This window comes from Pinus tabuliformis, chromosome 8, assembly GCF_031772625.1.
Source record: "Pinus tabuliformis cultivar Carrire ecotype Pingquan chromosome 8, CPIR1, whole genome shotgun sequence".
Classification (NCBI taxonomy): domain Eukaryota; kingdom Viridiplantae; phylum Streptophyta; class Pinopsida; order Pinales; family Pinaceae; genus Pinus; species Pinus tabuliformis.
In genome coordinates this window covers 1287046115-1287071900 of record NC_142294.1, presented here as the reverse complement: position 1 = coordinate 1287071900, position 25786 = coordinate 1287046115, and the positions used below count along the sequence as shown (strand labels likewise).

The window sequence follows — 25786 nt, the reverse complement described above, 5'->3', positions numbered from 1 at the left end:
CAAATTAAAGTTGATTACACTTAGAATTGTTTCTCCTCCCCAAACAACAAAATGATTCACCACAATTAAAGCTTCTGATCTTCCATTTCCACTACTAAGATGTGACTTGGGGATACATGGATCTATCAACTCCATAACAATAATATTCTATTGTGTATATATATATATAGATAACATTCAATTTTTTAAATTGGTATGATATATATAAAAATTGATTAATAAATAAATAAATAAACTACAAAAATAATAACAAGTAAAACATATTATGAAAAGTTTCTTTACTTTTTAATTGAAAAAATTCAAAATGAATTTTCATGTCAAATTTGACAAGCAACTTTTTATTTTAATTTTCATTTATATGAGAAATAATTTTATACTCTTCTATGAGAAGCTCAAAAGATTTTAAAGGACAATGACAATTTTAAATTTAAACTCTGCTCTCCATAAAGTTTAATATTTCACCATCTATCCCAACCTAATTACATTTTATTTAATAAAAAATTAATTTAAAATAGAAAATATGTATTTACTTTTAGAAAATTAATTTAAAAAATATTTACTTTTATTAATTTATTGACAACTCATTTTTATTTTTATTTTTTATTTTTTATTTATTTTATTTTATTTTTTATTCTTTATTATTATTTTTATTTTTATTTTTATTTATTTATTTTTTATTTTATTTTATTTTATATCTATATATATATATATTTTGAATTGACATATCATATGAATGACAATACAAAATTGGTATATTATATGATTTACTACATTTTTTTTTTCTAAGTAAAACTATTCTATTGAGATTAAGAAAAATAATAATACATCGAGGCTATGGCCTTTGCGGTGCGGAACAACGTTATGTCATAATTGTCAAAAAATAAACTCAACTGCCCTTCGAGGGGAATCCAGTCTGAGTGAGATTACAACAAAAAGCCCACGCAGGGGTCTCAAAACTTAACTTTAGAAAGCCCACACAGGGGTCCTAGTTCAAAATCAATCAAAACATACCAATAGGTTTGAAAAATAGGGGTAAAAAACCTTAGACATCAAGCTTGTAAAACCTCCGTTGATCTGCAAGGCGACACCTAATGACTAGCCATATGGGTTGGGCGCTCTGACCATGCAAGGGAACACCTCAATGTCATATGGGTTGGGCTCTTCCACAATGTGACACGCGTACTCATCCTCTGCTAATGTGCCGCGTGGGATGCCACTTGTTGTTTGAATGCCTGTTGAGCTGCCCTTCGCTGCATGCATGCCTGATGTGTCGTCCGTGGTGCCACCAACAACTTTTGTGCCACCCGCTCTGCTCTCAGCTGCATGCTCGCTTTCAGCCAGCTCCTTGCCATGTAGAATTTCAAGTTTCCCTTCTTTCTGCTGCTTTCCTGGTTCACTGTCATCCCTGTTCCTCTTAGCTGCCTTCTGCTTTGCGCCACTGTTCCTTTTCCCTGGTTTAAAGTCGTGGGTCTGAGCATCTTGCTCAGCCTGCGAACTAGTTTCCTCATTGAAGGTTATGGTAACTGTGGCTAAGATTTCTGGCCAAATCAGCGAACTCTAGAAGTGAAATTGGGTGGTATGGTGAGAGCAGTGGGGGGGGGGGGGGGGGGGGGGGTGGGGGAATTCTCTGTTTGGGTAGCTGTGTTTGCGCTTTGGATGCCATGGGCCTGTGACTACCCTCTACCACTGTGCATATCAGGGTATCTTCTAGAGAAGGGACCACGAGAATGAGTGATGGATGGGGAGGAGAATGGAGCAGCAGAATCAGGGCTGGGCATTGCGGGGGGGCGTATGCTTCCGCCTCGACTACCCCCGCGTCTGCAGCGCATGCGATGGCGAGTGCGTGCCATGACTGTGATGATTTCAGGATTTGCAGGTGGGGAGGCAGAGGTTTCTCGGGGATTGAATTGGTTATGCCGAGGAAAAACAGAGGAATTCTGAGCGTGATTCAGCACACAGTGTGTCGTTTGGGAGAAATGGAAGCCATTTCCCAAATCGACACAGTTGAGTATCCAACACCTCTTGCCAGTGATGGTGCGTGAGCTTGGCTCCGCTGCGTGAGGGGGACAAGAACAATTTAGCAAGGGAGGGATGAATGAAATGTGGCTTGCTTCTGCCATTGCCTTATGCTTGCTGCATATTTCTTGACTGGAGCATTGGAGTAAATGTGCCTGCAGGTCGATTGGAATTTACCATAAATTGGCGTGGGGAGGGACGTGGCTAGCCATGTGGCCGAGCCACTTGCCATCCTGCCATCTATTCTTCATTAATGGCCTCACTATCACCCGCATCTGGGTATGATTTTACTAAATATTAACATAAGCCTTTTTTTTTTTTTTAATTCATTTCTTATATAAATGTAAATAAAAAAATTGGTTTATTATATGATATAGATATAAATTAGTTATATAAATTAAATGGTTACTAAATAATTTTAGATTTCAATTTAGAGTACACATCAAGTCACCTACCTAATAATATATTTTATATTTCCAAACTTTAAAAAATCATAAAATTTAAATCAAATTTAACTTTATTTTAAATTATTATAGCTGTTAATAATTATTAAAAAGTTAGTATATAATTTAAACACACATATAGGGAACATACATAAATAAAAATATGATGGGAATCAAATTCGGTGCTTGTGGACATGATATTTTTTAATTAAATTGAAAAGCAAAAAAGGTATGACTATCTTTAAGATTGATGTCAACCTTTTATTGAGTGGCTACTACTAAAAATATTCCATGAATATCCATGGAGGTTAAATTCTTATCATTCATATAATAATTATTGATAATTAAATAAAAAATATTATCATAGTCCTATTGCTAAAAAGACATGTTTAGAGTAGAAATTGTTTGAGCCTCTAGGTCGTTGGTGTTGCTGTTGGCAAGGTTGGTTGGAGAACTCAATCAAGCAGTTAAGTTGCTCGATCAAGCCCTCTTTTTTTCCACCTAAATGTGCCCTTTCTCGCCAAAAAATGTAACTAAGCTCCATGCTATTACGCTAATGGGATTCATCATCATAACCAAGCTCCATGATATTACCCTAATGCAGTTAATCATCATAACACACAGTGATTAAAAAAGCAAAAAATCTAAATAACTCTCTTTATAAAAACCTCAGTTTATAAATTTAATTGGAAAAAAATTATATAAAAATGTACTTTTGATTGACATTTCACATTTTATAATTTTAAACTTCCTTAATCTTAAGTGTATATAAAATTTAACCTAAAATGTTAATTGAATTGTGATTGGAAGATAACTTAAATTTATTTTATTATACTTTCCCAAAAACCATATAAACCTACAATATATAAAACTATACATCTAACTTTACGTTTTTAAAACTTAACGCATGTACGCCTCCCTTTGATTACTACTACAATCCCAGTAATATATGTAACATATATAACGGTTTAATAATATATATATATATATATATATATATATATTCGAATATTAGTTGTGGCAGCTTTAACAAAATGTATTAAAATTCAAATTCACGTGTTGATATTACAGATTTAAATCTCCACGTTACAAGTATGAAACACGTATGTGGGTACTCAGATTTCCCTTTTCCTTTCTTATCGACGAGTCTTATGTATTTTGCTTTTTTCCAAATGAATATCTGGCTACCTTCACGCAAATAACATGAGTGAAACTCAGAATTCTATCATTTACACGCTGAGTTACTTTGTCCTGTACTGATTTGACTGATAATCTGCTGTTTTCAGCCCGGTTGATATGGGGGGCAGTGAAGCTTCTAAAATTTCAATTTTGACATCCATGATCCCCAGTGATTATGCCTCAGTCAAGATTGTTCCAGAGGGTTTGGTGTAATAGACGGAGACGATATTGCCGGCCAATGATATACCGGAGATACAAACGCCAGGGGAATTGGCTCATATTCACCTGGCCTCCACAACGCTAGATGAAGCAGCACCTTCAGAATGGACATCGTGACGTGTCAGGTCAGATGCACCCACACTTTCCACATCTATGAAAGCAGGCTTTGTGGGAGAGAGAAGATGTTCTCCGTCACTGGTCAGCATCCACACCACGCGGGACATCGGAGGTCGCAATGCAGCAGCTGCTTGCGTACACAAAAGACCAATTTTAACCACTCGAATCCCCTCCTCCCACGAATAACTGCCTTTCAGTGTAGGGTCCATAAATTCCAAAGCTCTCTGTGCTTTATGCAATCTCCATGCCTGCTGATTGGCCAAAATCAACCAAACATAAAATTCTAGTTACAAAGGGATCTTAATAGTACGGAGATTTTATAAAATTCCCACTCCAAAGATGAGAACCACATGATGAGCCATACCTTTTCGATGAGAAATTCGTCTTCACCCGCATTCTGATTCCTTCTTCCGCTGATAATCTCAAGTAGAAGCACTCCAAAGCTGAACACATCTGCTTTCTCTGTCAGCTGTCCACGTAAAGCGTACTCCGGAGTCCGGGGCCATGTAGCCACTGCACAACGACATATCTAAGCAAATCTCCATATCTCAAAATGATATGATCTGTATGCAGCTGTATGAATTGTAATTGGTTCATGCTATACTGTAATTTATTCAATGATGTTATGAACCTCAAGAGACAGAACGGTAGAGAGAATTCTTACATAGTCCCTGCAACTCGAGTGCTAACGTGGCTCTGATCCTCCGCAAAGAGTCTGGCTAGTCCAAAATCTGCTATTTTGGGCCTGTGTTTATGATCCAGTAAAATATTGCTCGCTTTAATATCTCTGTGAATGATCCGAATCTCAGATTCCTCGTGAAGATATGCCAACCCACGTGCTTGATACATCTCTTTCCAGTCAAGTAAATGTCGTTTTCTTGTATCTGCAAACAATGCTTCAGTTATGGTAAAAACATTAACAAGATACTCAAATAAACTCCAATAAAATAGACCCAACATTAGCAATTTAGCAGCGTTAAGTCGTTCAAGGACAAGAAGAGACCAAATAAGAGTTTGTCAAGACTGCCGACTGGGAGGTACTCGTAAACAAGTAGTCTTTCTGAGTTTTCAACAGAACAACCAAGCAATTTCACTAGATTCCTTTGCTGAACACGACTGATGAGATTTGCTTCATTCAGAAACTCAGCTTCCCCTTGCTTTGAACCTATATTCAGTCGTTTAACTGCAATCTCTCCGCCGTTTGGTAGAACCCCCTGTTAATTAATGTACTTCATCGTTAGTCAAACTAATCTTATTATGTATGATTTTTCATTGAATATTTAATGGAAAGAGTTGTTAAATTAATGTTAAATACTCACTTTAAAAACACATCCAAAACCTCCTGCGCCAAGTTTATTCTCCATTTTAAAGTTGGAAGTAGCTTCTCTCAAAATATCGTACTTGAAAATGAGCTCCGGATTGAATATAGTTTCAGATATGATAATTTCTGTGCAAAAATAATAGCGTGAGGGTATGTATATATTCATGCAGTAAAGAAATAGACAAACAATTCATAAGACACACAATTCAGCCGCATCTTGGATCATAACACCGAAATATTAATAACAATTTCAGGACCTTGGGTTCCAGAAATTTGGTCCGGACTTTTCAGGTGACCGGAGAAATACCACATCCAAAGGCCTATGGTTGCAGTTAATCCAATCACAGCAACTATTAAGCCCAGTGTTATACCAAGAATCTCGCCTTCTACAAACGTTATCATGACATGTCAGTATATAGTGATTTAATTCACCAAAATGCAATCTTTATAAAATAATATATTGCTAATCATTGCAAATTATGTGAAAGAAAATACTGGATGCTGGAAGGCCCTTTCTCGGCGAGAGATTGCTCCCATTTTTGCTTTCTGCCAATTTGCCAAGGAAATATCAGTAACTTGGCTATATTTTAGTTCACGAAGTTAAAATCGTTACACAACCATTATATCTATATGAGAAAGATACCTGGCAAACGAGGACTTTCGCTTTGGGGTGTTGAGGAGAGAACGGAAGTGTTGAAAAATTCGAAAACCTCGTATCGCAAATGGCATCTGTCACGCGCGATTTGTGCCCCAAGAGCTCCAGTTTGGCATAAGAATATATATTCCAAGGCAGATGTTAGGCATGATCTGCAGCTTGTTTGGGACAGATGTCCCCAACACTGCGCTAAGCCGTAGATATGCCCTGTTAAATTTGAAGGCACACCCACTAAATTTGCAGCGAAAAATTTGGGAGTACGCAGAGCTTCAGTGATAATATTTGAGAGCAGGACCTTCACAGTTTTTTTGAACACTTGTGGTTGACTACTCGTCCCACTGTTGCAAAGAACCTCTAATGGGGTGATCTGCATATTCTCCAGATAGTCGTAAATAGGGGAGGGTCGCCAATACATGTGCGCCCTCCCCGCCACGTCAGTTTACCACGCGTCAACCCACATGGCTCCGGTATGACACCTGTCCACCGTGGAGCTGGCCGTGTGGGCTATCACCTCACGTCTTAAAACTCCTCCTTCGCGCCATTTGAAAGGTTGGTCTGGGCTCATTTCTGCGATGTCCCATTTTCCCTTTGTCTTTCTGCTCGGGGCCGGTTGTTGGGCGAAGCCCCTCGCCGAAGATGGCGCGGGACGGCCCTATAACCTGCGCGCATGGTGGTTAGAACGTGTGTTGGGGGAATGTTGTGTTCGGTTGACAGGGTTTGTATTGTTGCGCGCAGAGTCGTTTATTCGTGTGCTGGTGCAAAGGTTTGATGGAGTTTCAGGGTTTCTGGCTGGGACAGCGGTTCTGCTTTTCTTGTGCTTTTCCGCCTGGATTTCTTGGTCGTTCTGGAATGCAAGTTGTTTAACATGGAATGCCGGTTGTTTAGCATTTCTCTGGTGGTGGTCTTATTCGGCGATTTTGTTGTTTGGGGAGGAGTCGGTCGCCATTCTACTGAGCTTGAGGTAACATAGGATTTTTCTGTTTTGCTCTGCTGTTTTTGTTGTTTTTCTGATCTCTAATGGCTTTTTTCTTCCTGTTGCAGGTGTGGAAAAGGACGTTGCAGGTGTGGAGAAGGTCTGGCGAGCTGTGGGGAAGGTGGCGAGCTGTGGGGAAGGTGGGGGAGGTCGGCGACCATCCATGGCCTGTAACCGGTAGGATTTTTAATCCTACCAGCTTTACTCTGTGTTTTTCAACACAAGCATCTCTAACAGGATATTTTGTGAACTTTCTATGGCATTTTATGGCATTATTTTGAGCATTTTTTTGAGGGTTTAGGGTTTTAGGCATTCTATGGCATTTTTGCTGTTTTAGGGTTTAGGGTTTTAGGCATTCTATGGCATTCTGTTTTTGCTGTTTTGCTGTTTTAGCCCTCAAAACGCTCTGTAGCTGCTCTCCCCTGACTTGCATAGCCGGCCCCGAGCAGAAAGACAAAGGGAAAATGGAACATCGCAGAAATGAGCCCAGACCAACTTTCGAAACTCTCTGTAGCTGCTCTCAATTGCCTTGTTACTGTGTTTGCTTTATAGATAAAAACGCTGCATTTTTATTGTCCCTGCTATTGTATCTTTTTCATTTGGCATATGAGGGTTTCTCTTTTCTTTCATAGAGTTCTGAGTGCTCTGCTTCGTGCTATTGTTTGTTTTATATTCGACTGCTCGGAGGGGAAGGCTCTTCTAAAGCCTCACTAAACCCTTACGAAGCTTCTTCGCAGACTTGCTACTCAGGTTGCTCTCTGGGCTACAGTGTTGTAGTTATGTATTTCTAGCCAAGAGCCTGGTAATTTCCTTGTCGGTAAATTATTGGTATTTTTAATCTCCTTTCTGGAAGTGAGACTTGTCAAGCGGCCTCGGCCCTTGTAGACATTCTGTATAAGTTATATGTTTTTTTTTTTTTTTTTTCTAATGGACTTTGTATGGAAGCCGTGGACATTTTACGACCTTAATCACAGTTATACTGTTAATTTATTTATGGTTTCTTGAAGTCATAACTGTTATCTTGTTTCCTTCTATGAAAGTCTTATTCCGAATTTTACACACAAGTTGCATTCTCTATTATTTAAATTGACTTAAAAGCATTTCTCTGGATACTGTTTGAACGCTACTATTCTTGATTTACTCATTGTAGAATATTATGATTTCCTTATGCTGTAAAACCTTGCATAGTGCTAAGTTATTGAGATCGTTTTCACTTGTGACGGTGCATCTCTATTTGAAGGTTATTTTGTTTTTACAGCTGATGAGTTTATAAGTTAAGAAATGGGTAGGGTTTACTGTTTTATGAACAAAGCTTCTACTCTTTTATTTCCTTTTAATATCGCTCAGCTTTTACTAGCAAACTTTATAGGATTAAATCCTTGTCAGGGTTTTGTTAGAGTTTTGTCAGGGTTTTGTTAGAGTTTCCTTGTCAGGGTTTTGTTAGAGTTGAAATGCCCGATAATGCATGCAAAGAGATTGACCGTTCTTCATGAAGAAATAGGTTCGATATCTGCTTGAGTCGGAGTGTTGGTGTTTTCAACCTGTAACTCCAGTGTCTCTCAGTAGTTATGTCTTCGGTCAGGTCTTGAGTGGGCATATCAATTTGGAACAATTTCTGTTTTTTACACCTATGACCTGGAGCATATTTTTCATCACAATTATAGGAGAGTCCATTTCTTTGGTGGTCTGCCATTTGTGTTGGAGACAACCTTTGTACTTCCAAGGGATGTGTAGGAATTGTGCTAAGTTGGAATATTTGATTCTGCAAACAGATTTCTATGCACTTTTGAAACTTTTCTTCCTAGTTGCTTGGGGAACAGGGATATAAGGAGTGCAAAGCTATCGGGAGAGGAGAATGTGTTGATAATAGTGATATATTTGTAGGGTGCTGGTGTCCATTGTAGCTGTTGAATTGTCTAGATTGTGTACCTCTCAATGTAAATTTCTTGTAATATGTGAAAAGAATATTGAATCAAAACCCTCCTTGACCCGTATATAGCACATGACCTACTGAAATTTTAAATTTATGGAGTCGGTATAATCTCTATTCCAAAAAACATAATTATTGTTGCTTAGTTGCCATGCATTAGATATTGTGAACACTCTTATCAAGAGCCAATTCAATCCCTTTAAGAATGGCATGTGCTTCTGCCTGATTGTTGATCTTTCCTAAGGTTCATTCAAATTTTAAACTTTATTTATCTCCAGCGTTGATGACAAGACCAACAATTGCAGTTACCCTGGATTTCCTTTCGGTACACTGATTTCCTTTGAATCTCTCTTATTTTTGCAATGCCTAGTTTTGTGCAGGGAAGTTTAAATTACAGGAAAGCTTAACGTGTTGTAGATTTTGAGCTCTGAAGCAATTTTGTGGGATTTTTGTATACCTACTGCTTTGGAATTTCCTTCTTACATGTATTAGAGGCAATTCATAATTTTTCTGTACCGTAATACACTGTTATAGATCAATATTAACTCCAGAACTCATAAGTGTAAAAAGGGATCTAAAGAAACAGAGACATGATTCTCTTGATGCTTAAAAGATCCCATCTTAAGATGGGTCTACGCTGGTTTATATTTTGTAGATTTATAAATTATTGTAATTTTATTTTTATTTAGTTTTTATAATAATTTAGCTATTTTTAATTTTCCATTTTTACTCCAATTCTTTTTTCCCCCTCTAAGAAGGCTGTTGTAACTTTGCGTCAATTATAACAATTCATTAGTTAACCAAACAATTGTCATATGTGAATCACTCATATTGTCAAACAATTGATCTACTCATGAAGGAAAATGAAAAAGGTGAATAGGTGCTTAGAAAAGAATTAATGACTAAGCCACAATTCGTCATATAGCTGATTAGGTTACTGTGCACCCAAATTTCTCTATCTTTTGGAAAGTTGATGTAACAAGATGGAACAATATGATTCTCATAGTTGTTCATCAACTGATTTGATTAATTTAGATACTTCCATCATTTTTACTGACACATATAAAAACACATGCTCTCTATAAGTTGGGCATACTCCACGGTGGACAGGTGTCGTACCGGAGCCATGTGGGTTGACGCGTGGTAAACTGACGTGGCAGGGAGGGCGCACATGTATTGGCGACCCTCCCCTAGGTGATTGATAAAAATCATAACTATGTTCTTTATTGTATTTCTAGTTTCCAGCAATGTAAAGTTCTTATTCATTCTAATTCAATCAATAACATGCTAAGTATAGAGTTCCTTACTACTAGTGCCTTGTACATTAGAAGCGAGTAGGAGGTGTTTCTAATTGTGAGTGTAGACTTCTATTCAGTGTTAAGTGATTGTAAACTTGCCCAGCACTGTCATCACATTATAACGGTCCACTTATTGGAGCCATAAGTGAGTTTAGAGCTTTGTACAGTGCGCACAGAATAACTTATAGAAATAGTTTTATCATAATTAATATTTTACAGAAAGACATATTCCATTGAAAATTTCTTATCAACACACAGTTAGATTGCCACAAGAAATCACTACTAGGTTGTAAGCCAAAATGTTGCTGTGCCAAGAAAAAGATACAATCCATCCAAAATCCACATCATAATGTGGTTAGAACCGAAAACATATGACACCCCTATTCTTTATGGCCCTGAGAATCTTGAGTGCCAAAACTCCCCGAGTTACCTTCTTCAGCCAGGTAGGTTGGCCTACCAGTCAAGGGCTGATTAGGAAATGGTTGATTGTTGCCGTATGATTGATTCCAATTTGCAGCTTCCAACCATGGAGGTATTGAGTACCCATACCTCACATTTGCACTACTGACCCCTGCATTAAGTGGAGGTGTGTAATGAGCATACAGAGAATTGACACCAGCTCTGGTAGGAACAAGGCAAGTGCGTAAACCCTCGGTTTGATAGTGGGGCACTTGAATGTTTATGAGATCTTGGAATAATGGTGTATTATCTGCAATGGAGTCCAATGAGTTTGAAATAATCCTAGTTTCATCAGCTATTCTTGTATCGTTGATCGTCCCTTGTTCCTTTTCAAGCATTTGTTGTGCCTTTCGTTTTTCCTTTTCCTGTCTTGCCATTTGCTTTTGTTGGTCCTTAACTTGCCTTGCTTTATCTCTTTCAATCCTTTCTTCTGCTCGCTGTTGTGCTGCAACAATCCTTGCTGCCTTCTTCTCCTTGACCATATCCTTCTTTTTCTGTTTTAATTCTTGCATTTCAAGTTTCTTTTTTTCTGACTCAACTAACAGGTTTATATAGTCCTCTGAGGTGAGTAGCTGTGAGCTTCAGCCCAGACGAAGACTACCCGGTGCACCTTGCTTTTTTCTCATTGATACTCTCTCTACTGGTAGCTTTAGGAACCGTCCAAGTGTCTTCTCCACCCCTCCCACCTGCATGTCATTGCTTGGTACTTCCCTTTCAGTATCTGTTGGAACTGATTGAACCATATCATTATCTTCATTTGATGCCTCATTATGTCCTTCATCTTCTTCCATTGATCTATTGTCCACAAAAAAATGAACAATTTCACTGTTCAATTCTGCTGGTTGTGAGGGCATGTTCATGCTTTCTTCATTGGTTGCTGAGACACTATGTGCATTCATATTGATCATTGCTTCTGCTAGCCATGAAGGTGGGGTTACTTGGCTTGGCAATGTCAATTGGTCATTGTCAACTGCATGTTCAACAATATCATTAGCAATATCAGCAACAGGAATTTGATGTTCTTGAGTTGGTGGAACAATCTCCATGTTACTAGGAATTTGTTCATTGTTATATTGTGTTTCACATACAGTTTCATCATCTTCAGCATATAACTGTCCTTGAGACAGGGAAATCATATTACCAGCTGCAACAACATCATCTTGGTCATCTACTTCTTGCACTTCAACACATGTTTGGACATTCCCTTCTTCCTGACCATCCACATGAAACGCTTGGCTACAACCAGTATCATGCATAAGAGCATCATAGTTCAGTGGCCAGATTCCTGTCCTCCTAAAGCCAGCCTTGATATTTGATGGTGTTAAAGCCCTTTTAAAAGCTTTACTTGCAAGCTCTGCTAGCTCAAACCTTTTCACCTCAACCCCTGGATTCTTTGCCATCCATGCAGCACGCTCCGACCTGAAATAGTTCTTGAAAGGGCCAAACACACTAACATCAAGGGGTTGCAGCCTATGAGTGGTATGAGCGGGCAATGTCAACAGGTCGATGCCTAAATTGTTTGCTTCCTCAATTGTTTGTACAACCATGTGGCTCCCATGGCCATCTAATATCAAAAGGTGTCTGTTATTAGGCGAGACGCCACCTGGTACCGATGCAGCAAAGTGAAAAAGCCAACTTAGAAACAATTCTTTAGTCATCCATGCATGGGGATGTGCAGCCATGCATGCACCTGGTTCACAGTTCTGTATATAGTTTTTCAGTTGATTTTTACCTTTGAATAGATAAAATCCTGGGATTGAAGTACCAATTGCATTAACACAACATAAAATAGTTATCCACTCCCTGCTCTTGGGCAAAATCTTTGGCACATTTCGGCTCCCTCTCTTGGCAATTACCCGCATGCCACAATTCCTCCCTGCCTGTAAACCTGTTTCATCACAGTTCCATATATGGTCTGCTCCATAAGAATGTTTATCATAAGCACTAGAAAGTGTGTCATAGAATTTTTGCACAACTGCAGGGCGCAAATTTAATGCTCTGTCTCTGTCAAGGCCCTCAGCAGTACACAATACAAGTTCTGGATGCCTTTTTTTAAACCCAAACCACCATGATTTACCAGGAAACCCATCTTTGAATGGGTTTGGCCTCCCTTGACAGATTTGAGCAACTGTTGATTTGAGTTGTATCAACTCTAGCCCATGTCCCAGTTGGGCCATCTCTTTACACCACTCAACCACCTCGGCCTCCTCATCCTCAGTCATAACTGTAAGAGGCCCTCTACGTTTTGTATGAGTCAGTCCATTTATCCAATAATGTATTGATGAGGGAGGAATACCATGTTTTTTTGCAGATGCCCAAACTAAGTATCCATTAAACTCTATGTCGTCAATTGCAACTAACATTTGTTCTTTTGTCCATCCTCTTATAGCACTGATATTTTTAGTTGAGCTTGCCCCTTGGACTGTTGTTGATGGTGGTTTTGTGGCTGATGGTGTGTTAACATCAGCGGCTGTCACATGGTCATCTTCAACAATGTTCCCTGGTGCATTGCTGGCATCGACATCAGCTGGCCTGTCATCATCAGACGATGTGCATCGCAGCTGCGCACCCCTTGTCACTCTCCTGCCACTTCTCCTTATACGAGCAGAGTAACTTCCTTTTGCCATAGATGCAACAACCTGTAAAATTATTGCATGCATTTAGACATTAGAATATATGTTAAATTATGCTTTATTACTTCTGCAAAAATTACTTTTCCTCTATTACAGGAAATTATCAACATGTATGTTGCATTTAGACATTTGAATATATGTCAAATTATGCGTTATTAATTCTGCAAAAATACTTTTCCTCTATTACAGGAAATTGTCAACATGTATGTCACTGTTTTCATAATGAGAGCAAATGTTTCACTTTCATAGGGCAGTGTCAGGATATGCGTATACATTAGGATACAGAGCTTGTTACATTAGGATATGCGTATACAGTGATTACAGTCTATCCATATGTATTACCTTAGGATATGCGTGTAGAGTGAGAACCCCGGGATATCATGTTGTATATTGATTAACTTGTCACCTTTGTATCTTATCTAAGCTTATGACAAGCTATGCAATTAGAACACAGTGGTTACACATGACTCTTTCTAACCATGCTTGTTTACCTAATCACTTGCTTGTCTCATTCTCATTACACTCGGCATAAGTAATAGCACAGATATTTTACAAGTAACATCATCTAAAGGTTGAACTATCAGTGCTAACCTAAGAAATACATGTATAGATATGATAAAGTACCTGTATCACAGGTTGGTTATCTCCCTAATAGATTGGATTCAGCTTTAATATACATATAACATATGTAATTATACAGAGCTTTGTTCTAGCTCACTCATAGATAAGGGTGAACTGAAACCATGCTTTGTTCTAGCTTTGTTCTAGCTCACTCTAGCTCAACGAGGTGAAAAGATATGAAGGCCAATAAGACGATCATCTGCTATGTTACTTATAATTGTGTTTTCTCATTATCCAAAATCTTACAGTCATCTAATTCAATAAAGAGAAATGGTCATCCGCTCGGGCTTCCATTCTAAGAAACCATTCCTCAGTTCTATGGTCCATTCACCAGTAGTAGAAATTCACTTATTTGCACTCTTTCGACTCAATATCAAAATTTTTGCTTTCTCAATAGCTTCATGCTTCTGAAAATACATGTCTTTCGATTATGTTTCAATGTGATGTCTCAATGATGATTGTCAAGGTCTGAAAATATGTGAAAAATTACTAAGTTTATTAGAGTCATTAAAGTTACAATTCGTTTTTGTTCTATGTTTTAACTCATTCTGCATAGAACCCAAGCCATAATAATCGCTCAATTCCTGTAAGCTAAGGTTCAAGGTTCAATTCCTGTTAGGTAAACAAGCTATGACTACAGTACTAGCACGACATACATAACATTTGGACATACGTAACATTTGTGATATGTAAGTTGTAATCCCTATGAAGCTGATGATCGAATAATTCCTGTAAGCTAACCTTCAATTCCTGTAAGGTAAGCAACCTGTGACGTTGATTAGATGGATACGACTGTATTCAATAGGTTAACTGTATAAGCTAGAACACATACATAAACTCTGTATAAAAAAGGTTAACTGTAACTGTATAGGTTAACTGTCACCACCCTATGGACAGAACTGTAATGTAAGAAATCTGATAAATGAATGGACAGAACTGTAATGTAAGAAATCTGATAAATGAAAACAATGAAAACAGAACTGTAATGTAAGAAATCTGATAAATGAAAACAATGAAAACAGAACTGTAAGAAGAATGAGTTGTAATTCATAAAACAGACTTGAATATATTGGCCACTGTTTTGTGATGTTGTCTTCAAGTTTGCTGAATAGTTTGAAAGCATAAGATGCAACTTCAACAGTGGGTGGACTTCATTTATAGTTTTGGGGACTTGATTTTAATTGGTGGACATGGATGCACATGGATTGCAATGGCTTCTTTTTGAATGTGTGGTATGGATTTAATTTGCTGTGATCTAATGGTTGGGAATTGTTTATTTGTTGATCCATGTGCTTTGATATGTTTTAATGAGAAATATAATGAGTTGGGTGTCATTTATTGCAGTTATTGGGTCTGGGTGTCATTTATTGAACAAAGTGGATTTAATTGTTATTGGGTTGGGTGTCATTTATTGAACAAATTGAATTTAATTGTTGATGGGTTGGGTGTCATTTATTGAACATAGGGTGTTTAGTTGTTGAACAACTCAGCAGTTATGGCTGACATACATTCCTTTTGTTATGTGCAGGTAGGCATATTTATTTGGGATTCAAAGTTGCAGTTCTGATGAGTGGGGGTTGAAGTGACTGCTGTTTTGTACTTCTGGAATAGACCAGTTTGGAAGCCTTTATGGCTCTAGCTGTTTTCTACTTGGGTCAATATGTTTTGCAATATTAAGTAGTAAAATACTATTTATGGACAGTTGTGGGCCCAGTCAATGTATGGGTGATTTTTGGACATAATTTAAAACTTATTTATACATAATATTATTTATTTCTGTTTAAATTTTGGTTTCAAAAGTCTTAATCACTGGTGGTTTGGTGGGACCAGTATTATATAACCACTGGTCCCTGCACAATATTAGGAATCCCTCCCCTACCATTATTGCCGTAGCGTAAGAAGCAGCCGTCTAGGTGAATGACCCCAAAAGTATTGTAGCATTGGTCAACAATAATTTCTTTGGCCGTCGATGCGCACTGTTTGCAAGCGGAGGAACCTAAATCTCCCCTGCACTGGACTATCCCACAAACCGCACTATTGTTGTTTGTCCCCTCAGCAACACTGGAAGTATTGAATCCTGTGGGATTAGCGTTCTCCACCAATGATTCCAAAGCTTTGTTTAGACTTTGCTGGAAGACGATACCGTTTGTATTTTCGTTCTTTCCACAATAAGACCAAACTTGAGTAGTAAAAGTCCCTGGTCTGTCCCTAGATTCGTGGTAAAAGTAATGATTGTCGTAACGTAAGAGGCAGCCGTTTAGTTGAATGTATCCGTAAGGGCCCCTGCATCCCTGAAGAAGCCGTGTCTTTGCTGTAGTTACGCAGCGTTGACGATCAGAGGGACCTAAATCTTCTCTGCACTGGACAAGCCCATAAACAGCACTATTGAATCCCACATCACCAACACTAGAAAAATCGAATGCGCTGTAATAAATATCCATCACCAGTCTTTGCAGAACCTCGTTTAGATTCCGCTGGAAGGCGCTACCGTTCATATATTCACTACCATTTCCGCAATAACTTGAAACGGTATTGGTGTACGGATCAGGCACTGAGAGAAGCATACGCATAGGCACACTTAGGGCAAGCAACAGGCTCATGATTAGTGGTTTCATCTTCATGGTCATCGCTCCGACTGCAGGGCATTCTTGTAGCTGTACGCTCTTTTATATTCTCATCTCCTGGAATTTCTGATATGTTGAGCTGCTACCTAATCCAAGGGCATTAAAGAGTCACTCGTTCAGACAATAGAGGCAATCGTTCACACAATAGAGTCAGTCGTCCTCAGGGTTGGAATTTGACGGGCAAAATGCCCGTCATAAGGCATTTTGACAGTATTTTACGTTTAAAAAATTAAAAAAACTGTTTTTTGCGATGGGTTTTGAAAGTTATAAAACGTATTTTTGAAGGTTCACTTTTTAACGAAAACTTCATTACTACCCTCTCAAACCGCTGAAAACATGCATGGCAACAGTTCTGGAATTTGATCGCACGTATTTACTCGTAATATATTTTATTGACTTATCAATAATTAAGCCTTGTAATATGTGGTATTTGGAATTTGTGCCATAATATTTGTTTTTATGGAAATAAATTAAGTTCATATTATTTAAAGTTATAGGTGAATATTTGATGATCAATAATTAAGTGTTGTAATATTTGGAATTTACATTAATATATTTGTTTTTATTTAAATAAATTAAGTTTATGTTATTTATATTTAAATAAATTAAGTTCATGTATTGTGTTGTTTATTAAAAATTCGGCTTTGAGGTTAATTCCATGTGATTATGATGGTGGAGAGGAATGTCAAAAATAGTTTTGGTCAATTTCAAAGTCTTTGAGATGGAAATTTATTTTTGGGAAGTTTTATTGGTTCATATTGGTGAAAGAAATCCATTTGTTTTTACTGAAATTGCAACATTTAAATTATCTAATAGAAATCCAAATTGAGAATATTGAAATAGGAGCAGAATGATTGCAATAACAATTAGTTGAGCGTAAGTAAAATAGATTTTTCTAGATATACGCATAATTTTTGTATCATGTCTTTGGAAGAATAACTCATAAGTGGAATCTGGATGATATGGGAATTGTGGATCCCATCCATGAGTAAAACAACCTTTCATGTTCAACAAATCATTTAGTTATGGTTATGTTTTTTTTCTTTTCTTATTATAAATCTGTGAGAAAAATTAACATAGTTGTGTGATTGAAAAACATTTTTTTAATTAAAGCTTTATTAATGAAGGGTCAATTTTTTATCAAAACATTATGATTGAAGGGCAAAATTTTAAACATAACGTTCCTTGATGGGTAACATAAAGACCCAAAATGTCAAAAAAAAATTGTTTGACGGGTAATGAAGAATCCAAATTCCAACCCTGGTCGTCCATACAATAGAGTCAATCGTTCATACTCTATTTAAATGACCAAGGTATCTTTAACGTTTTTCTAGAGGAGGTTATATCTAGGTATAAATCGTTCACACAATAGAATCAGTCGTCCATACAATAGAGTCAAACGTTAATACTCTATCTAAATGACCAAGGTTATATCTAGGTTTTTCTAGAGGAGGTTATATCTAGGTATAAATTTGACGCGTATTCCTATCAGTTTGTAAATTTTAAATTTTTTTACGATGACTTGTTTCGTCTTTTATATGATGTTTTATATATATTTTAGAGCGTTATTTTTTTTAAATAAGTTTTTTATTTTATTTTATCAATTCTAACTTGATTATAAAATAAAATTGAAAATATTTAACATTATATATATATATATAATAAATAGCAATTTTATTTTGAAAATTTTGTTAATGATTTAGAAAAATTATGTAAAGTGGTTGTTTATGTAATTTCAAATTTTTTTAAGTTATATTAAATTATTTAAAAAAATAATTAGCATGTCTAAGTCTATTAACTATAATGTATTTTGAAAAAAAAAAATTAATATTAATTTTAAATGTAATAATTATATTTAAAAACTATAAAATTGACCTAACTTTCACTTTTACATTCAGCTGTTCGTACCACTCATAATTTGAGTGATTTCAAGTCTAAGAAATAATAAACCGTTCATTCATTCAAGTCCTCATCTATCAAATCTGTAGCGACCGATAATTCGCCCTTTATCTAGAGACTAGCCTTTCGTATTGAGGATGACACGTATTTAAATCTGTAGCACTTGATAATTCTTGCTTTTTATCTTGTTTTATTTGAATTTATATTATTTTTTACCAAAAGGAAACCCATGAGATCCATACAAACCTATGAAAATTGATTTTCATATTTAGTGGTTCTCCGTGGAGGCGAACAGCTGTGCCGAGTGCCCACCACTACGATGACGCGGCCGTACGCTATGATGACTGTCCTTCCCACGACTTCTTCACGGTTGAGGGAAAGCGCGTGAGCGGTGACAGTTTGCTGCTTTGGCCACGTGATTGAATGTTGCGCTGATAATGGGATCCATCTCCAGAGTTTCAGACCTTATTTACGCCGAAGGTGTTCTTTTAGCGGACGGATCCCCACCGACCTTCGTCGTCTGTCAACGACCTCTCAATTTTTGTCAATTTTTTTATTTACAACCAATTATAATCTTCCACCTACTACCAATTATAATTTTTCACCTGCTATTCAAAAATATTGATCTAGTTTGGTAGAGTTGGGTAAAAAGAAGAAATATTATATTAAGGAATTCAACCTTATCTGTGAGCTAAAACAAAAAGAGTTTATTGGAGCTAGCATTTAGTAGAGGGCAAAGGATTTTATTGCTCAATTAAGTACCAACTTACATCAACTTCAATGTGAAACGGGACCATGGAAAAGGCCTAAAGAAGCTTGGGAAGAATGAGTGTGTACAATTTGCATATTGGCCCTGTGGAATCGGAAAAACATTTCATTTTGGAATGTGGTGCATTCAAAGACATCAAAGAAAGTTATGTGAACATGTTAGCATCAGTTTCTTTGCATTGTCTTTTTAGTGAGGGGATTGTTGGAAGGTTGGGCCAGTTCATCATCAATTTGAATTGTAAAAGGATTGAAATGCAAAAAGCTAAAAACAGGGAACTAAAGGTCTGTTCATGACGTGGTGCATGCTTGGGACGCTGCAGCGGCACTAGTGGAACAAAGAAAGTGTTGAAAATAAGTAGTTTGTTGATGGGCATGCTGGTTTGTTTCGTGAAACAAAAGAAGTGTTGAAAATAAGTAGTTTGTTGATGGGATGTTGGGCTTGGATACCACTGGTTGGTAGAACAGAAGAAATGTTGAAAATGAGTAGTTTGTTGATGGGCATATTGATTGGTGGAACAAAGGAAGTGTTGATGGGATGCTGGGTTGAATATGTTTATTGTTGATTTTTGGTAGGTATAAAGTCAGTGATTTCTGATGCTGCGATCAGTTATTTGGTAGGTATATAAAGCTTCAATTTATTTAATCTTTATTGACAAACCATTTATTTGTTGTCTAGAAAAAAAATTATTTATTATATAGAGTATTTTTATTATACTTGTTAATATATGGTTAGTGGAACTGTGAAATATGATTGGTAGAATTTTGTAATTTACAATAAAAGCAAAGTAGAACTGTGAGATATGGTTGGTAGAATTTTGTAATTTACATTGAAGACAAGTTTGTATCATAGATAAGGGTTGGTGGAACTTTGAGATATGATGGGTAGAATTTTGTAATTTACAATGAAAACAAGGTAGAACAATGAGATATGATTGGTAGAATTTTGCCATTTACGTTAAAAACAAATTTGTATAAGAGATAAACTTTGCTTTGGGCAAATGGGTGCTCCGTTTGATTTGATGACTCTAGATAAAAACATGGCAGGGAGCAAAAACAAAAGACATGAGCGGAATCTATAGGCTCACGTTTAAGATTAAGTTGTATAATAAATAGAGGTTGCCTATTGGTCAAATTGGTAATATGTTTGATTTGACGACTCTCAGTAAAAACATCGTAAGAAAGCAAAAACAGACCCACACCCACTGGTGAAATTTGACAATTTTGACATCACTCGATTCGTTCTTACCGTTAGAAAAAAAAAAGGCATATTGATGATATGTCAAATATTTTGATTGTATTTAACGAGAAAATCATTCAATGATGAACAATTTGCCCATAAAAGATTCCATCGCTATAGTAGATTGTTTTTGTTCTAATATCGAAATCTATGTGTAAAGTTTCCGAACGCTATGGGAAATTCCATAATTCCTACAAAACAAGATTAGATGGAATCAGATTCGATGTGAACAGGCTGCCTAGCACCTGTTAAATTTCTAGAGATGCGTAATCATATTATGTGGCCATGTCGTTTTGGTGGCATGGAATCCGTGGTTGGAGTAAGCTCAAGCACAAAAGGTTTGGAAGGAGTAATAAAGCTTTGTATTTTTTCCAGAGATTAAAGAAATGGTTATATTTTATTTTGAAGTGTTAACTTTATTTTTAATTTAGCATTCTAATATTGACCAGTTAAATTATTTTTTCCATAGGAAAATAAAAAATATTTTTAAATTTTATGTATATTTTATATAAGACATTTTTTATTGTGTCAAGTTGTGCCGATTTTAAATGAAGAATCTTATTTACAAACAGGGCCTATACTAGATGATACTAATTTACTAGTATTACAATCTATAGGCCTATACTAGATGATACTAATTTACTAGTATTACAATCTATAGGCCTATACTAGATGATACTAATTTACTAGTATTACAATCTATATAGAAATCATATAGAGGGAATGATGCAGGAGCCTCCAGCTCCGAGGAGACAAATGACAGTTGACTGACTCACGGAAGGAGAACAGAACAGGACAAAGATTACGAGCATGGGTGGACAGGTCATTAAGTTGGTTGTTGTTTTCTTTTTCTTTTAATTATTGTTTACTTCATTTTATTTCAGAGCATTTTAATTGTAAGTTGTTTTAGCTTAGGAGATGAATAGTATTTAGTTAACTCTTTGTTAAAAGAAACTAGATGGCAGTTATAAAATTCGGGTTGAACAGTTCAACTGAAATAGGGGAAACAGTTATGCTCTCCATGCATTTAAAAACAGGAAAAAAAACAAAGGGAGGGGAGACCCCTTCAGCACAAGAATAACAGACAGCAAGACAAAACCTCTGTAACACAATTATATTATTTTGCCAATGAAATAATCTACTGCTGATATTTTCATATGTATGTATAAAATCTTTTCTGTGTATTCTAAGAATGAGATAGGAACGAATAGGCACTAACTGCAACAGGAAGTGAAATAACGGAAGGACACCTACAGACATCCATTTGAAATCAAGTCTACAACAAGAAACATTCTACAGACACCCATTGTATCGAAACAACGAAAGAAGTGTTGCGGACATACATCTACAGCAAGCAAGAGCACAGAACTTTACGGTTGTTACAAAGGCAAACAGGTACCAAGAAATACAACCACTGTTTCATTTTTTTCCTTTACAAAAATAACACAAGTATTGTATGCAGAAAGGGAGGTTAACTTAATAAAATTCGCCACATGACTGTGGATTGTTACCAAGTCACACAGATTACAAACCCCTGAATATTATCAAAATACAAAACGCCATTTCAAAGCCACGACTCTAAATATTGTTACATGAGAACAGAGATACAAAAGTCACGAAACGCCGGAAGAGGCACGACCGACTCAACACAACCCTCACAGAGCTAACACCTAAACTACCAAACCCTCCGTAATCTACAGCTACATCAAAGAAGGAGCAAACCCTACCAGTTTGTGAGGATAGTCAGGTTCGAGTGGAGCCGAAGGTTGAATGTGCCCAAAACCCTCGACAGCTAGCCACCAGGTCAACCTGCATACAAAACAGAGCGAGGTTAGAACAGAGTTTGGCAAGCCAGGGGTAGATTGAAACCAGAGAGCAAAGAAAAGGAGATGTGCAGCGAAAGAAACGCATAATACTTACAGACGCGTTGACAAGGAGACCGGCGAGACCGAACCCGATAACCCTAGCTGAACAAGGCACAAGAGCCGTGAGAAATTGTAACAGGAACAAGAATAGAGTAAATCAGAGAACCATATGTTACCTTCGGAGGCGAAGATGAACTCAGCAAACCAGGAGCGCCGAAGTTGCAGTCAATCTGTATAGTAAACACAGCTAAGTAACGAAAGCAGAAGAAACCAGGTGACAGAGAGCGCATATAAAACCAAAAACTTACCATTACACACAGGCGAAGACCAGCAAGGTCACGTGCGCCCAAGCAACTCATTAACACAGCAAAGAAAGCCCGAAGGCACAACAAACCACCAGGAACCGCAACAGAGTAAGACCCAGGACATGGGCAGAGTGTAATGTCCATAGAAAACACCGTGGAGCAGAACCAGGTTCGAGTCCGGAGAACCATCACCAAAACCCACCGAGCAGAACTTAACTGAGCCAACAGGAAGTAAAATGACCCGAAACGCAAAGAGTAGGGTTTAACAAAGGCGGGAGGCAGATAGACCGGGCGAACCGGCAGGTGGCCATCCCCAACCGGGAAGAAGGTTGGTAATAAATATTTGCAGATTGAAAGCAGGTCGAATCTACGGAGATTTGACTTTAACCCATAAAAAGTGACAGTTCACCTACCGAGGGCCTGTAGAGTGACCACGTGGTTAAGTTATCCACGTCACCCGTAGGGCTGGGCTATCAAAAGTGGTATCAGAGCAGGTTTGTTGAGTAGGAGCAAATGGAGGTTGGCAGAAGAGGAAGAGGAAGAGGAAGAGCGGTCCGGAGGGTAGCAGAAGAGGGACTCCGTGAGGAGATCCGCGTCTTGCGAGAACGATTGGAAGCAGTAGAAGCTGGGGGAAGGAGAAACCCAGCAGATGACAGTGACGAAGATGTGGCAGAACCAGAAGATGAATTTGAGGGGGTGACACCGGAATTCCGATTGTTGAAGTCAGTTTTGCTGTCCAGTCATAAACCAAAACATGAGCTGTCTACTTACGACGGAAGTCTGTCTGCAGACGTGTTATTGGATTGGTTAAGTGAAGTAAACAAATATTTTGAATTTGAGGAAACTAGTGAGGACAAACAGGTGAAGTTCGCCGCCACCAAGCTGAAGGGACATGCGTCCTTGTGGTGGGACAGCATTCAGGCGGAGAGGAAGAGGCTTCACAAACAGCCTATAAAGAAATGGTCCAGAATGGAGGCCAAACTGAAGGAAAAATTTCTGCCGAAAGATTATCAGATTATGTTGTACAGACAGGTGCAGAACTTGAAACAAAGGGGAATGACTGTTAAAGAATTTACAGAGGAGTTTTATAAGTTAAATTTGCGAGCAGGGTATGTGGAAGACACCCCGGAGAAAACAGCCAGATTTGTGAATGGTTTGAGGGGGGAAATATTGGATGAAATCGGTATCCTTTCACCCCGGACGTTGGATGAAGCTTACCAGTTTGCACTGAAGGCAGAGGAGAAAATTAACCGGAAGAAAAACGCCAGGAGAGGAGGTGGAACTGGCAGGGGAAAAGGTAAGATGTTTGGCAGAGGCCGAGGTACAGGTTCAAGTGAAGAAGGCAGCAGTTCTAAGTCTGCTGGAACAGCAGAAAAGGACAATAGCACTAGAGGAGGACGACCACCTCAGCGAGGGCGAGGAAATGGTCGGGGCAGGGGAACTGTCCAGTGCTATCGCTGCCACAAATTGGGACACAAGTCGTATGACTGTCCTGAAGGTGAACCAGCAGGTGGAAGAGGAGCTTATGTTGCTCAGTCAGAGGATGCTGAGGCAATACCTCAAGAAGCGGAAAACGCACCAGAGACAGGTGAAGCTTTGGTGTTGAATAAGGTGCTGTTAAAACCAGCAAAAGAGGTTGCAGAACCGGATCAGCGAAAGGCTTTGTTCCGAACTGTCTGCAAGTCACAGGGTAAGTGCTGCAAACTGATCATTGACAGTGGGAGTACCGACAATTTAGTGGCTGTGGAGATGGTGGAGAAGCTGGGATTAAAAAAATTGAAGCACCCTACTCCCTACAAAGTGTCATGGCTGCAAAAGGGACATCAGCTGTTAGTTGACGAACAGTGTGAGGTGGAGTTTCAGATAGGCAGGTACAAGGATAAGATTCTCTGCGATGTCATGCCAATGGATGTCTGTCACCTACTGCTGGGACGACCTTGGCAGTTTGATAGAAGTGCAGTTCATGACGGAAAAACCAATTGTTATAAGTTTATTAAAGATGGGATCAAGCACACGCTTGTACCCATCAAAGAGGAAAGTGCAGCAGAAACCAGTGGGGTGAAGGCATTGCTGATGGGCGGAAAGGAATTTATAAAACAGATTGAGGACAGCGAAGTAAATTTTGCTGTCATAAGAAGACCAAAGGCAGTGGTACTACATACGCAGATTTCAGATTTGCCCGAAGAAGTTCAAAAGCTGCTGCAGGAATTTGGGGACATCGTGGTGGATGACCTTCCAGATGAACTACCACCAAGGAGAGGTATTAGTCACTGTATTGACTTTATACCAGGGGCAAGTCTGCCAAATAAAGCAGCTTATCGTATGAGTCCTAAGGACCATGAAGAAATCAGGAAACAGGTCCAGGAGTTATTGGACAAAGGGTTAATTCGAGAAAGCATGAGCCCCTGTGCAGTACCAACCGTTTTGGCTCCGAAGAAGGGAGGAGAATGGCGAATGTGCACGGATTCCAGAGCCATAAACAAAATTACTGTTAGGTACAGGTTTCCCTTACCAAGGATGGACGATATGATGGACTGCCTTAGCGGGGCAGCTTATTTCTCGAAAATTGACTTAAAGAGTGGATATCACCAGATTCGAATTCGAGAAGGAGATGAGTGGAAGACAGCTTTCAAGACAAATGAAGGCTTATATGAGTGGCTGGTGATGCCATTTGGGTTGAGCAACGCTCCCAGCACATTCATGCGCCTGATGAATGAGGTACTGAAGGAATTCAATGGTAAGTTTGTAATAGTTTACCTGGACGACATTTTGATTTTTAGTAAGACTAAAGAGGAACATTTCAGGCATTTGCAGAGTGTGTTGAGGAAGCTGCAGCAAAACAAGCTGCTAATTAATCTGAAAAAGTGTACCTTTTTTCAGCGAGAATTAGTGTATCTGGGTTTTGTAATTGCAGAAAATGAACTGAAAATGGACCCAGAAAAGGTGGCAGCTATAGTTAGCTGGCCTTCTCCGAAAAGTTTATTTGAAGTCCGAAGTTTCCACGGGCTAGCAAGTTTTTATAGGAAGTTTATCAGAAATTTCAGCGAGATCTGCGCACCTATGTTGGATACGATCAAGAAGGCAAACCAGCCTTTTCACTGGACCGAAGCAGCAGAAAGTAGTTTTCAGATTTTGAAAAAGAAGATTACCGAAAGACCGATATTGAGGCTGCCTGATTTCAACAAACTTTTTCAAGTTCGTTGCGATGCCAGTGGTACAGCCAT

General features: G+C 38.1%; 2 protein-coding genes across 2 annotated transcripts; one reads left to right on the top strand and one right to left on the bottom strand.

Annotated features, from left to right (window-relative positions):
* Positions 1–15696: 15696 nt before the first annotated feature.
* LOC149240135 (plasmodesmata-located protein 5-like) lies at positions 15697–16491 on the bottom strand. The gene has a single exon (XM_089370067.1). The coding sequence runs from the start codon at positions 16489–16491 to the stop codon at positions 15697–15699; it is 795 nt and encodes a 264-aa protein (XP_089226193.1).
* Positions 16492–23075: 6584 nt separating this feature from the next.
* On the top strand, positions 23076–25483 carry LOC149240134 (uncharacterized). The gene is made up of 2 exons (XM_089370066.1): positions 23076–25018; positions 25477–25483. Exons 1-2 carry the CDS (start codon positions 23076–23078, stop codon positions 25481–25483), a joined length of 1950 nt encoding a protein of 649 aa, XP_089226192.1.
* Positions 25484–25786: the final 303 nt, after the last annotated feature.